Source organism: Pteropus medius, unplaced genomic scaffold, assembly GCF_902729225.1.
Source record: "Pteropus medius unplaced genomic scaffold, Ma_sr-lr_union100, whole genome shotgun sequence".
In the NCBI taxonomy this organism is placed as follows: Eukaryota; Metazoa; Chordata; class Mammalia; order Chiroptera; family Pteropodidae; genus Pteropus; species Pteropus medius.
This window is the reverse complement of record NW_024350397.1, coordinates 5,838,018-5,851,041: the sequence shown is the minus strand read 5'-3', so window position 1 is coordinate 5,851,041 and position 13,024 is coordinate 5,838,018. Positions and strand designations below refer to the sequence as shown.

The window sequence follows — 13,024 nt, the reverse complement described above, 5'->3', positions numbered from 1 at the left end:
GATCACCTTCTTACACCATATACAAAAATAGACTCAAAATGGATTAAAGACTTAAATGTACGACCCGAAACCATAAAACTTGAAGTGAACATAGACAACAAACTCTCTGATATTGCTCCTAGTAATTTCTTTTCAAATATATCTCTTTGGGCAAGGGAAACAAACAAACAAACAAACAAAATGGGACTACATCAAATTAAAAAGTTTTTGCACAGCAAAGGAAACTATCAAAATGAAAAGACAGCTTACTGAATGGGAGATGTTCACTTATGATACATCTGATAAAAGTTTAGTATCCAAAATATATAAAGAACTCATATAACTCAACAACAACAAAAAAGTCCAATTAAAAAATGGGCAGAAGACCTGAATAGATATTTCTTCAGAGGATATACACATGGCCAAAAGATGTATGAAAAGATACTCACTAACCATCAGAGAAATGCAAATTAAAATCTCTGAGATATCATCTCACACCTGTGAGAATGGGTATCATCAGTAAATTAAAAAACAACAACAAGCATTGGTGAGGATGTGGGAAAAAGGGAACCCTCATACACTGTTACTGGGATTGCAAATTGATATAGCCACTATAGAAAACAGTCTGGAAGTTCCTCTGAAAATTAAAATTGGACCACCTTTTGACCCAGTAATTGCATTTCTGGGTATTTATCCAAAGAAAACCAAAATACTAATTCGTAAAGATCTATGCACCTCTTTGTTCACAGCAACACTATTCGCAATAGCCAAGATATGGAAGCAACCTAAATGCCTATCAACAGACAGTTGGAAAAGAAGTTGTGGTTCATATGTACAATGGACTATTAGCCAAAAAAAAAAAAAAAAAAATGAAGTCCTACAATTTGAAATGACATGGATGGACCTATTCATTATGCTGAATGAAATTAAGTCAGAGAAAGATAAATACCATATGATTTCACTTATGTGTGAAATTTAAGGAACAAAAGAAACTAATCAAAGAAAGATTCACAAATACAGAGGGCAATCGGGTGGACTGCCAGAGGGGAGAGGGTTAGGGGACTAGGAGAAAGGGGTGAAGGGTTAAAGAAGTACAAATTAGTAGTTTATAGATGGTCACAGGGATGGGGAGCACGGCATAGGGAATGCAGCTAGCATTAATGTAATGGTTAGGTAGGTGTAGAGCCAGAGGAGGGAAAGAGCAATTGGGGAGATCGTTTCATAAACTATCATAAACTATATAAATGCCTAACCAATGTACTATATACTTGAAACTTAAAAAAAAAAAACCCAAAAAACTAAAAGAAAACAAGATTGCCTTCCCTGAATGTATTCCAGCCTATGAAAACCAAGCTTTAAAATCAGGCATACTATTATCCTCATTTCTAATATGTATTCTATCAGGCATCTTTTTCAAACATAGACCAGTTTGACTACATTGAGGAATGTTGAGGCAGGCAGTCTCCATTCTTGACAATCATCAGAGGTATTAGAAGGAGAACTTCTTAGTAACCTTGGCATAAGTAACACTTTTAGTACCCATCACTCTTCTTTAGATTGTAGAGTTAGGAAAAGTTTTATCTGTAGTTGTCTCTGGTTGGTGCATCAGCAACAATTTCATTCCATGCTTCTAAATGAAATCAGACTAATATTTGATGCTGATGCTGATTCTAATCAATTTCACTGATTCATTTTTTATATGTTACATTTTTATTATTTTCAGGAATGTCAATAAATATTTTTTATTGTCAATAAATTCTTTTTTGGTCGTCTTACCATTTTCAATGTTAAGATAATCTTTTATTGTCATTTCAAAACTCATTGTGACCTACTTATACAATAGAGTTAATAGTATTAAAACTCAAAATTAAGCCCAAGTATAGGAAGCCCCTTTTAATAGAGAAAATGAACTAAAATAAGTAATTTTGTTGCTGGCCAACAGTTCTTTTTGTCTGCAACAGAGTTTGATCTGAAACAGGTTTCTGACTGAGAATTTTTAAGTGGATAGTTCATAAATAGAGGAATTTTTATGTTCTGGCTCCCTAAGAGTGACTTAAGGCAAAAATGACTTTGGGAAAGAATATTTAAATCTAAATCTGACCTCTAATTATTTCCCATTTTTCATCTTTAAAATGTCTTAAAAAGTGATCTTCTTGGGTGTTCTTCCGGGGCGCTTGGATATTTGAACAAGTTAGAGAAAAAGAATGTATGTAGGAATATCTTTTAGGCAGTTGAGTGAAATAAAGTGGTTAACTGAGACCCCAAACTATGGTAAGTTAAAATATTAATTTAAAAAATTTATTAAGGTGGATTCCATTAAAAATATATGAATACATTCTCACTGAAGAAGACAATATATAACTCTTACACATGGAAATGGGAAAGTCTCCCTGTATTCCCTCTCCTGCACAGATCTGTTTTTCCTAAGGTAAGCCCTGTGGTGTGAATCCTTATAATCAGTTTTGTTTATGTGTAATGCAGTGGTTATATTGAGATACTAATTTTGATGATGTAAAATATTTGAGCACATAATTAGCATATTATGCTGAGTTTATGGTATCGAATCATTTTAATTTTTCAATATCAAGTATGTTGTATGTTCTAGAAATAAGTGTTTATCTGGCTTAAGAAAAAGGTAGAGCAAACATTGGATGAAAATTCTGGAAGTAGGTATTTAGAACTTGGAGATATTAAATACATCACACCTTTGCTGAAAGGGTTGTTGATCTAGATCCTGGCTAAAGTTAGTCTTTTAAAAATAAAATTTTTGTTTAAGTATAATACACATACTGACTTATGAAAAATACAGATTATTACAAAGTGAACATATCCGTACATTCAATAAATGGAAACTCCCAGAAGCACTCTCAGTCACTAAACTTAACCACTATCGTGAATTCTAATACATTAACTCTCATAACTTCTTTTGTATCTGTTTTCACTACGGTAAGTTTGTGACAAGTAATTGATATTGAATATAACTATGGTAAAACAAAACAGAACACAACTCATAGATTTAAATTGTGTAGTGAACTGGGACCTTTTATTATTTTTTTTTTAAAGGAATTTATAGCCGAAAAAGAGGGACTCCAAGCGGGACCCTGGAGCTCTCATTTAATATTGTGAAGCACCTTCTCTATTAATGCCTTGCTCCATCTCCCCTCCACCAAACCATTATCTATTCTCTATAGAATTTGTGTCCAGAGAAATTTCTAAGTTATTTTTTCTTAGGTGGTATGTAATCAAATCAATTTTTTTGTAATATAGGTTAATATTTTGATATGTTATTGCTGCTAGTTCTTATATAGTATTTAACTTAGATAATCTAGTTTATAAAGGTTAATTATTGTATCTAAGTTGATTTAAAATAATTGTGATTGTTTCTTATTATATATATATATATATATATTTGTTACAAAAAACCTGGCACAGTGATATTCTACTATATGAATGATATTTTGGCTTCATCATGTTTGTTTTCCTTAAAGAAAAATTTTTGTTTATATTTAATAGTATATTGAAATATGCATATATACATGAAGATATTTTATTAATAATATTAAATAAAAATAAAGGATTTAGAAAGAACATGAGTAAGTCTGACTGACATCTATCAGACTTCCATGTAAAGAGGGCTGCTTGCTTTTTCCAGAGTAACAATACAGGGTTGATAGGCAGAGCATGTGACATTGATCACTACTTTCCTTGCGCCACCAAGAGATTAACAAGTGCCTGTTATGTGCTAGGAACTATAGAAGAAGAATATATAAAATGTTATGAGAATTATAAAGGGAGAAGGACCTACATTCTACCTTGGATATATTTTTAAGCACACATTTTTGTTGTGTGATATTTCCTGATCCTTATATTAACTATAAATACTTGACTCCGTCCTAAATAACCTTTTTTTTTCAGTTTTTGTCTGCATCTCTAATTAAGCTGGTCTCAGATTGCTTCATGTGTGCTTTCATCTTCCACCTTTGGTGAGTGACACATAGTTTATGAAGCACTTTAACATACATGACTTATTTGGGTCTTACAAAGATTTTCTAGAAATGTCAGGAGAGAGTTTGTTATCCTTATCTTAGAGTTGAGGAAATGACAGCACAGATTACAAATAAAGGATTTAGAGACTTGGTCAAGTCCCTGGCTAGTAAAGGTAATGCTTCAGGCAGATCTCATTTACTCTGACTCCTGATTCAGAACTCTCTGTGTAGTGTACCTATCACCTGCGATACTTAGCAAGGTACTTAGTAGATGTTCAAAAACTTAATTGATTTATTGATATTACTATTCGTACTATAATTCTAATGGAATAAATGCTATGGGTAGATTGTAGAATATTCTGATGAGTACTGTGATGTGGGAAAATGTGTCAAATGAGTAATTTTTGTAACTTTTGTTTTCAGAAATATCTGCAGCTGTAGGATTTCATAGCCCTTTGTTGATATTATGCTTATGTCCTTTCTTATGTAAACCTTATTTTGTAAGTTTCTAGGTAACTTGACTTCCCAGAGTCCCCCAATGAATTTTAACCACACTGAGAGGAACAATTTTCTTTGTAATGCTATGAAATAATTCTCGATATTTGTTGAATGAATAATCGAATGACTCTTGATAGTGCTTTTTAAACTAAGCATGATTATTTATTTTACCTTTTATTCTATATCTATGTTTAAATAATCCTAAACCACAGAAACGAAATACTGATTTTTCATTTTATAGTGTAAAACGAGTTAAATCTCATTTATTTTAATGTAGTACCCCTAGTGAATATGAAAACCTTAACAGTTTAACTAGAGATATCTATGCTTTATGTGTGGCCTATCCTGAACCCCTTGGAGAAAGACTTTATACAGAAACTAAAATTTTTTTGGAAAATCACGTACGGCATTTGCACAAGGTAAGGAGTGACACATACATGATATAAATACTGGTCATAAATATTGCAGCTGCATAATTATTTGACTTGTTGACTGTTTTGCAGTGCAGAACTTATATCAAATTAAGATTTATTTTGTTTCCTAAGTAGCATTTTTCTAATTATATTCACGATCTATGAGTCAAACACTGTGTTGTTAGGTTCTCACAAAGAAAATCAGAATAGTCGCTCAAGATCCTTCAGGCAGTAAGTGAAAGAGTAGGGTTTCAAGTCAATATTTGTTCACTTTTAAAAATGTGCTCCTTTGTCCTCTGGATGCTGTTTATAGTTTTCTCTTGATATTGCTTCTCACCTCTTGGTAAATCTCCGTCTTTTTTTATTTTCAATTTTTTATCTGCCTCTTTCTATCCTAAAGTCTTACAAAAACCTAAAATTAAAAAGAGAAATGGTAAACTAAAAAAGCACTATAGAAACTCTCTCTCTGACCAGTTATTTTGATTAGTATGCCATATGTAAGAGGGCAGCATTACAGACTTGATCTGCGCGTAAACAATGAATGAATTTTGCAGTATTTGGCTATCAACAGCACTTCTAATTTATTTTGATCTACTGATCTTACCGGGAACTGGATGAGATCATTTATTGTATGGGCTGCAACTTGACTCTGCCTTATATTAGCTGTGACCATGGGCAGCTCACATAACCTACCTTATGAAATGAGCTTTAAGTTTCTTTATAAAATGAAGGTAAAACAACACAATCTAATGTCTAACCCTGCACAAGACTTGGAGCAGACAGTTTTTACAGTGGATAACTCACAACTAGAGCTTAGTCGATCATGTGATAGTTCCTTTAAAACATTCAAAGGAAATGCTGTACTTTTTATTGAAAATGCAGATGCAGTGATCTAGTGTGTTCTTTTACCAGCTCATGAAAGCAGTTTTGATAAGTGCTTTAAATAGGTCTAAAAATGATTAATATGTTAACCTTTAAAGTTCTGTGGTGAGCTATAGTGAGCTTTAGTGGTACCATAATTGATTACGGTGTAAGGCACTTATAAATTTTGCATTTTATCATAGGTTGTAAGTGTGATTAAAAAAAAAAACTTATTTTCGAAGTAATTTTAGACTTAAAGTTGCAGAAATAATACAGAGAGCTCTCATATACTTTTTACCCAGCTTCTTAATGTCTTGCATAAAAGTGGTACAGTATTAAAACTAAGAAATTAGCATTGGTATAGTTGTATGATTTAAAAATGATATTGTGAAATAGTTTTATGAGTGTTTATAATCTTATATAATTATAAATCATATGTTCTCAGACCCAATAACAAAAAAAGTTGGCTAATGTGTAGGTGTCAAAGTAAATCATTAATATAGCCAACAGAATCAGTTTCACCTGTGAGGGAAAAATTTGATTTGATTGGGGGAGGGAACTTTTTTAATTAATAAAATATTACATTAACATTATAGATGATTTAGAACATACAGATAAGCAAAAAGAGAAAAATATCACCCATAACATACCTCCAGAATTAAGCACTGTTAATATTTTTGACATCTATATTGAATTTATTTATTTTGGTACATATTAATATATATGTAATTTGATTTGATAATTTCTATAATGCATTTTTTTGCTTTGTGTAGACTTCTGTTTTTTGTTTGAAAATGGTCATGTTATATACTTTAAAATCTTTTTGTTTTTAATAATATCCTAAGTCTTTTTCTTTGTCATTCAATAGGCTTTTATATTACTGGCAATGACTGCAAAATTTTTCATGGTGTGGAGATACTATGATTTGTTTAAATATTCCTATATTGCTGATCATATGATTATTTCCAATTTATATAACTTGCTATTTTAAATAATACTTCTGTGAACATTGTTATAGGTAAATTACTTTTTTGCAGCCAAGTTTAAAAAATTTTTATTAAAAAACTTTTTTTATGTAACAAAGTTTTTTCTAGGATAAATTCGTAGACATGGAATTACTGGTTCATAGGTCATGAACATGTTTTAGTTTTTTTTTGACATATAGTAACAAATGGTTCATGGATTTATATTTTATCAAACCAGTAACAGCAGTTCCCCAGAATTATTAATAGTTGCTATTTTTAATTTATTTACCAATATATAAGGAAAAAATACTGTTTTTAGGTTATTTGTATTGTCCTGAGTCTTCATTGTTAAAATACCAAGTTTAAAAGCATAGTATTTCATTATAGAATGAATTAGATGAAAATTGAGGTCATGATTTTTTAAGGTCATAGGGACAATTAATGAGTTAATGAAAGAACTGAAATAGGAGAACCTAATACCTCCTGAATTTCAGTCCACTGTGTTTTTATTGTTAGCCTAGATTTCCTTCAAAAATAACTTTTTAAAAATTAGACCTCAGATTTCAGTTTGATTTTCATTTTTCAGAAAATAATAAATTTCTATTAAGTAAATATAAAACAACTTGGGGAATATGGAAAAGGTGTCAATTTTCATAAATAGTTTTATTTACAAAAGTGAATAATTTAGAGTGATGATATATCAGTCTGATAATTTATTGATCTACTTAGCAGGTTGATCAAATGTGATATATTTGAAGAAACACATAGATACACAGCAATCGAATTACATTCTATTTTAAACTGATCTTAATATAATATTCTAGCCCAAAGACAGCATCAAACCATTACATTTTGTTCTTTATCTAGGGAATGAAATAATTTACTCTCTAGTATGGATGCTTCACTTTCATATCTAAGACATATTTTTTTTTCTAGTTGTTTCATTGTTATTAAAGGTAGTTAGAATGTAGCTTATAAATGTAATTCATAATGCTTAAATTACGTCAATTATTTTAGAATGTTAATTTTTGATAAATTTTATGACTTAACAAATGAAAATGATAAGTAAAAATATTTTTCTTCTTTATATAGAGAGTTCTGGAATCCGAAGAGCAAGTACTTGTTATGTATCATAGGTATTGGGAGGAATATAGCAAGGGTGCAGACTATATGGACTGCTTGTATAGGTAAGTATGCCTTTAAACTCTTAACAATCTAAACAGTATTGCTTACATTTATAATCGAAGGAGGCTTTTTTTTTAATATTACTTATTACCCATTGAAATGTACAGAACTAAAGCATTTGCTGCTATACAGACTTTGCTTATGGGGAAGGTCTGTAGTCTGGGTCATGTGGGTATTTGGGAGCCAGGAAAGTTATTTTGTGAAAAGTAAAACTATATTTGATGGCATAGCATTGTTTCTTCAGATTGTCTGGGATTATATAGCACATGTTAAGTCTCAACAGTAATGGAAAGACTCAGTTTGGATGAAACTTAGCAGAGTAAATCTAAGCCCATGTCCCCCTGCAGCAGGCTCTCATTTGACTCTCAGATTCAGTGTTTTATGTTTCATGGAAACACTGTTAGTCAAAGTACTCAGCAGTTTCCCTCTTGAAGTTCTGCCTGGTGTGTGTTCTTCGCTTCACAGGTTCACGTTCCCTAGGTTTTTAGAACAATACTGGAATTTGCTCACTCTAAGTTGTCTGTGTTAGAAACTAGAGCTTACTTCTAAATGGCCGTTAGTTTTTCTTTCTTCTTAGAAGAGCAAAATATAATAAAACCAGAAACGAGCCATTGTTGACAAGCACAGCGTTTACTGTGGTTTTGGCTTTTATAAAGCAGTGTTAGTCATACATTAAACATCCTGACATTTAATATTTTCTCTACTCATCCTAAAGTGAGATAGTCATAAATAGAACTTTAAGAAATCTCTAACTAAATTGTGGGAGAGAGTTTGGGGAATTTTAAGGATAAGAGTGAGAGTGCATGCATACCTTTGCCATTGCTGAGAAGATTGGGCCGCTGGTATATAGATGACAAAAGAGAGGGTTCAGACTGTGTACCATGGAGTGGAGTCCTTCTCCATCTAGATATTCCAGTATAGATTTAGTGGTTTTCTATTCTTTATTAGTTTTCTAGGACACAATTCTCTTGGTTCTCCTGCATCTGTTTACCAAAATCAACTTTATGTTATTTAATGCTATTTAAATGAAAACTATTAAATTAGTACATTAATGAGCTTTTATTACAAGTTGCAATATATATGATATACACAAGTGTGTGTGTATATTAAATTATATGAGCTAGTTGGTATTTCCATTTTTATGTGAGGAAACTGAGTCAGAGAGGTTAAATGACTTTGCTCAAGGTCACTCAGCTTATAGTCCAAGCTTTTTATCATTTCTTACTAGGACTGTTAATGATAAAGTTTCTATAATCAGCTTCCATTTTCACTTCTACCTTATTCTATTTGGTAAACTTTTCATGTTATCTTTTCTAAAATGCAAATTTGATCACTATCTAGCCCCTTCTTTACTCCTGTTTGATTCACATTGGTAACTTAAAGAAAAATAACAACATTTTAAAGTTGTTATTCTGATTTTAAAGAAAAATAACAACATTTCTGCCCCACCTTTCCTAGTACTACATATCTGTTTAGACCCTGCTGGCCCTTGAGTGGAATATTTAAGGTATTAGCTTGCGAAATAACACTTCTCGAAATCCTGTAGGAATTAGCATGAGAACAATTCTTATAATGGAATTTTCTAAGATAGATTGAAAAGCCTGATTTCTTAGAGGCTTCAGAGTTACCTTACACTATTAATTCTTGCCAAATACTATTATTATGTTACTGCTCAAACTCCAGAAAAGCAAAGAATACTTATTAACTACTTTGTTGACAGAATAAATTGTAAGAACATGAACTACTGCATTATACCTGAGCAGAACAGTCTACCTGTGTGGTAGAGTATAAACTATATTAAGAAATTACTGGAAGTGATTTTTCTTTTAGTTTCCTAGAACATATGTCTTTATTTAAAAACCGACGTATGGTTAATAATTTTGGTTGTAAAATACTACAGTGATTTAGAAGTTAAGAATGAAAAATAAAAAATTGCACTACTTACGTTTTAAATTCTATCTTTAAATTATTTCAAAAGCTTGTCTCTCAAGCTTATACTCTCGAGTGGAAATCTGGAATAAAGATATATTTAATCTAAGTTAAAGTTTTATTCCGAGACAGAGAGAATAGTGAGTTTTCCTATCAGATATTAACATAGGAAGCTTCACTAAAACAGTGTACTGGCTTAGAAATATACGTATGGATCTTTGGAGGAGATCAGTGAATTCAGACCTCTGCAGATGTAGCAGCTACTTCTTCAGAGTTAAAAAAGCACTATTTTGAGAAGTTTACACTTACTACGTAGGTATGAGGGAGCTATTGTAGGATTCTAAATAGGGGAGTGACATCCTGAAGGCAGAATTTTTAGATGAATTGGAGATGCCACAAACTGGAAATAGAAATTAATCACGAGAGCGTTGCACACGATTCAATTAGCGGGTAGGCAAATGGCATTGGAAGTGAAAAAGAAAGTCATGGAGGAGATGATGAACAGTTTAGGAGGACATGAAGATTAAAAGAGGTAAACCGGAAGGATGAGATAAGTGTTTGAGATTACTGGGGTGGCCATATACCACTGTCCAAAAAAGAAACTGGTTTGGAGCAAAGGATTTATATAGGAAGACACATAAAACAGTTAAGCTGCCTCTACTCAGGGAGCACACTTTGTAGTCGAAATATTACATTTGTTTGTGTTTGTGTATCCTACCAGATGTGCAAGCTCTGTGTGGGCGGAGACCACAATTTTGTTTTTTATCTTTCTGTCCCCAGTGCCTTGCATAGTACCTGCCATAAAGTACACACTCAGACAATACTTGTTGAATGAAAGAGTGGGAGTTTCTGTGCCAGCTCTGCCACTTGCTAGCAGATTGACCTCTGGCAAGTTCTTTAAACCCTGTAAGCTACAATTTTTGTATATATAAAATGAGGATTGTAATAATACCACATATATATCTACCTCGTGCTATTCAGCTATATAAAATGTTTAGGGCTATGTCTTAGACATATGAACTCAATAAATATTAGTGATTACTTTTATTTCTTGGCATTCCTGGCTTTCATGACCTGGCTTCAGGCTGCTTTTCCAAGTTTGTGTTGTTATCCCTGTTGTCTGGAATGTTACCTATTTATTTATTCAGTAATTCATCGAACAAGTAGTTTTTGAAGACTTCATATCTGCCTGCCACTGTTCTGGATGCAAGACAAAGTCCTTGCTTGTAGACTTTCTATTCTAGAGAGGAGACGTAAACACATAACAGAATGGAATTATTTCACATAGAAGCAAGTACTGTGGGAAAAAAAAAATAAAAGTCCACGTATTAGATAGTTATTCACTCAGAGTGGGAAGTTAATGTTAATTTGCATTGGGGTCAGGTGAGGCTTGAGAGAGGTGTGTTTGAACTGGACCTTGAATGACAGAGGCCAAATATCTGGTATAGGGCATTTCAGGCCCTATCCCACATGTTCTATTTCAAGTGAGGAAGCCATTCTCTCTCTAGCTTTTTCTTCTGTCTCTTAATCGTATTCTCCTTTCCTTAGCTGAAAGGCATGGTTGGAAACCCAGCATGAAATTATTAGAGTTACAGTTAGAATAGAAGGAAAGGTTAATTGACATTTTGAAGAAAAAATAATAATATGACTTCGTAGCCTATGGGCAGAGGAGGCTAAGTGTCAGTGGAGCACCCAGGTTGTAAGCCTTGGAGTCTAGAGTCTTGAATGTGGGAGTGGAACTTGTGTAAATGGTTGTGCATTTGCTGCTTTGGAGTTAATTCTAGGAATTATATTTTTCATCTCTTAGACTTGTTGGTGGAATTATTTAGTTGAAATTCTTGTTGTCGTTACTTTCAGTTTCAGTTTGTAAATATTAAGTGGACCTTTCATTTTGATGCAGTGAACATCAGAAAGCACGTATTTTGATATGACATTTTGTAGTTGTTGCCTAAATAATTGTATTGTTAATAGCTATTTACACATTGGCAGAACCTTTTAAGTGAATAATTTTAGGTGGTGAGCATTAAAGGCATTATAGTGAAATCTGGGATGGTAAAAATTGAGTACTTGAATATTACAGGCTCTTTCTACACATATTATTTAAATTTAGAACTCAGTATTCATCTCAGTAATTCTTAAGAGTTCATCACAGTTATTAGTCTTAGAATATATTGAAACATTTTCTTTATAAAGCTGTTTTCCTCTGGTAAATAAAGTGATCTTAAATCTGTCATTTTTTCCCATAACTCTTACTGTCTGTAATAATCAATTCCATTTTTTTAACCTACTGATTGTGATTTTTTTTTGTTTGTTTAAAAATGGAAAGTTACGTTTTTTCCTGGTTAAGAAATATAAATTAGAGAACTGACCTGATTTTGATATTTTAACCATTTTCTGTTTAATACTTTGCAAAGTGAACTTATCTTGATTTATCAAGAAGAATCTGGGAATGTTCATTTGTTTAAATGCAACTGTAGGAGACCTGAATCTTGGATAGGAGCTGTCGGGCTGTAACAGTACTGGAATTTTTATAGCAGAACCCTTGAGATTTTTTCAAATGAAACTGGGGTAATAGGTTTTTTTCCGCTTCTCTAGAGGTTATATTCTTTCTCTATTAGGGCCTTGCACAGAGTGTTGGGCTGATAATTTTAATCTTTTATTGTATTTTTAATTTCTACAAATTTTGGGGATATATTACTGAACTATTCAGTAGTTGATTTATAACCCTAACATTATTGTTCTAAAGTTGCAAGTTATTTGTTTTCCTGTTAATGTTGACATAGTGTTCAGTGATTTACATTTGTTTTTCAGGTATCTCAACACCCAATTTATTAAAAAGAATAAATTGACAGAAGCTGACCTTCAGTATGGCTATGGTGGTGTAGATATGAATGAACCACTTATGGAAATAGGAGAGGTAGGAAATTCTTTAAATTACTGGCAAACATAAAAATATTTTTATTTATTTAGGTAATGTGATTCACTGTCCTTTTTTTAAGGACACTGAATTGACTGTCTCATAATTGTCAAGATTTTAAACATCTTAAAGGTTAAGTAAGTAAAATACTGTAACGATTTCCTAAGAGTTGTTCGGAGAAATGAGAACAGAAAAGATGTGATGGATATTATTCTAATAATTAAATTAACAACAGATGAAAGAATGATAGAAGGTTAATAGTTATGCTGTGTGACAAAGCTCATAAAAAGT

The 13,024-nt window shown here is 32.1% G+C and overlaps 1 protein-coding gene across 7 annotated transcripts in view; it reads left to right on the top strand.

Annotated features, from left to right (window-relative positions):
• The window catches only part of CUL2 (cullin 2), a 93,708-nt gene that overhangs the window by 30,934 nt on the left and 49,750 nt on the right, over positions 1-13,024 (top strand). For 5 of the 7 annotated variants that reach the window (XM_039839779.1, XM_039839778.1, XM_039839776.1 and 2 more), the window contains 4 exons: positions 3,895-3,962; positions 4,741-4,882; positions 7,795-7,889; positions 12,628-12,733. In XM_039839779.1, the coding sequence (XP_039695713.1) occupies positions 3,895-3,962; positions 4,741-4,882; positions 7,795-7,889; positions 12,628-12,733 (411 nt within the window). The remainder of the gene's footprint in view (positions 1-3,894; positions 3,963-4,740; positions 4,883-7,794; positions 7,890-12,627; positions 12,734-13,024) is intronic. The other 2 variants (XM_039839782.1, XM_039839783.1) reach the window with 1 other exon arrangement.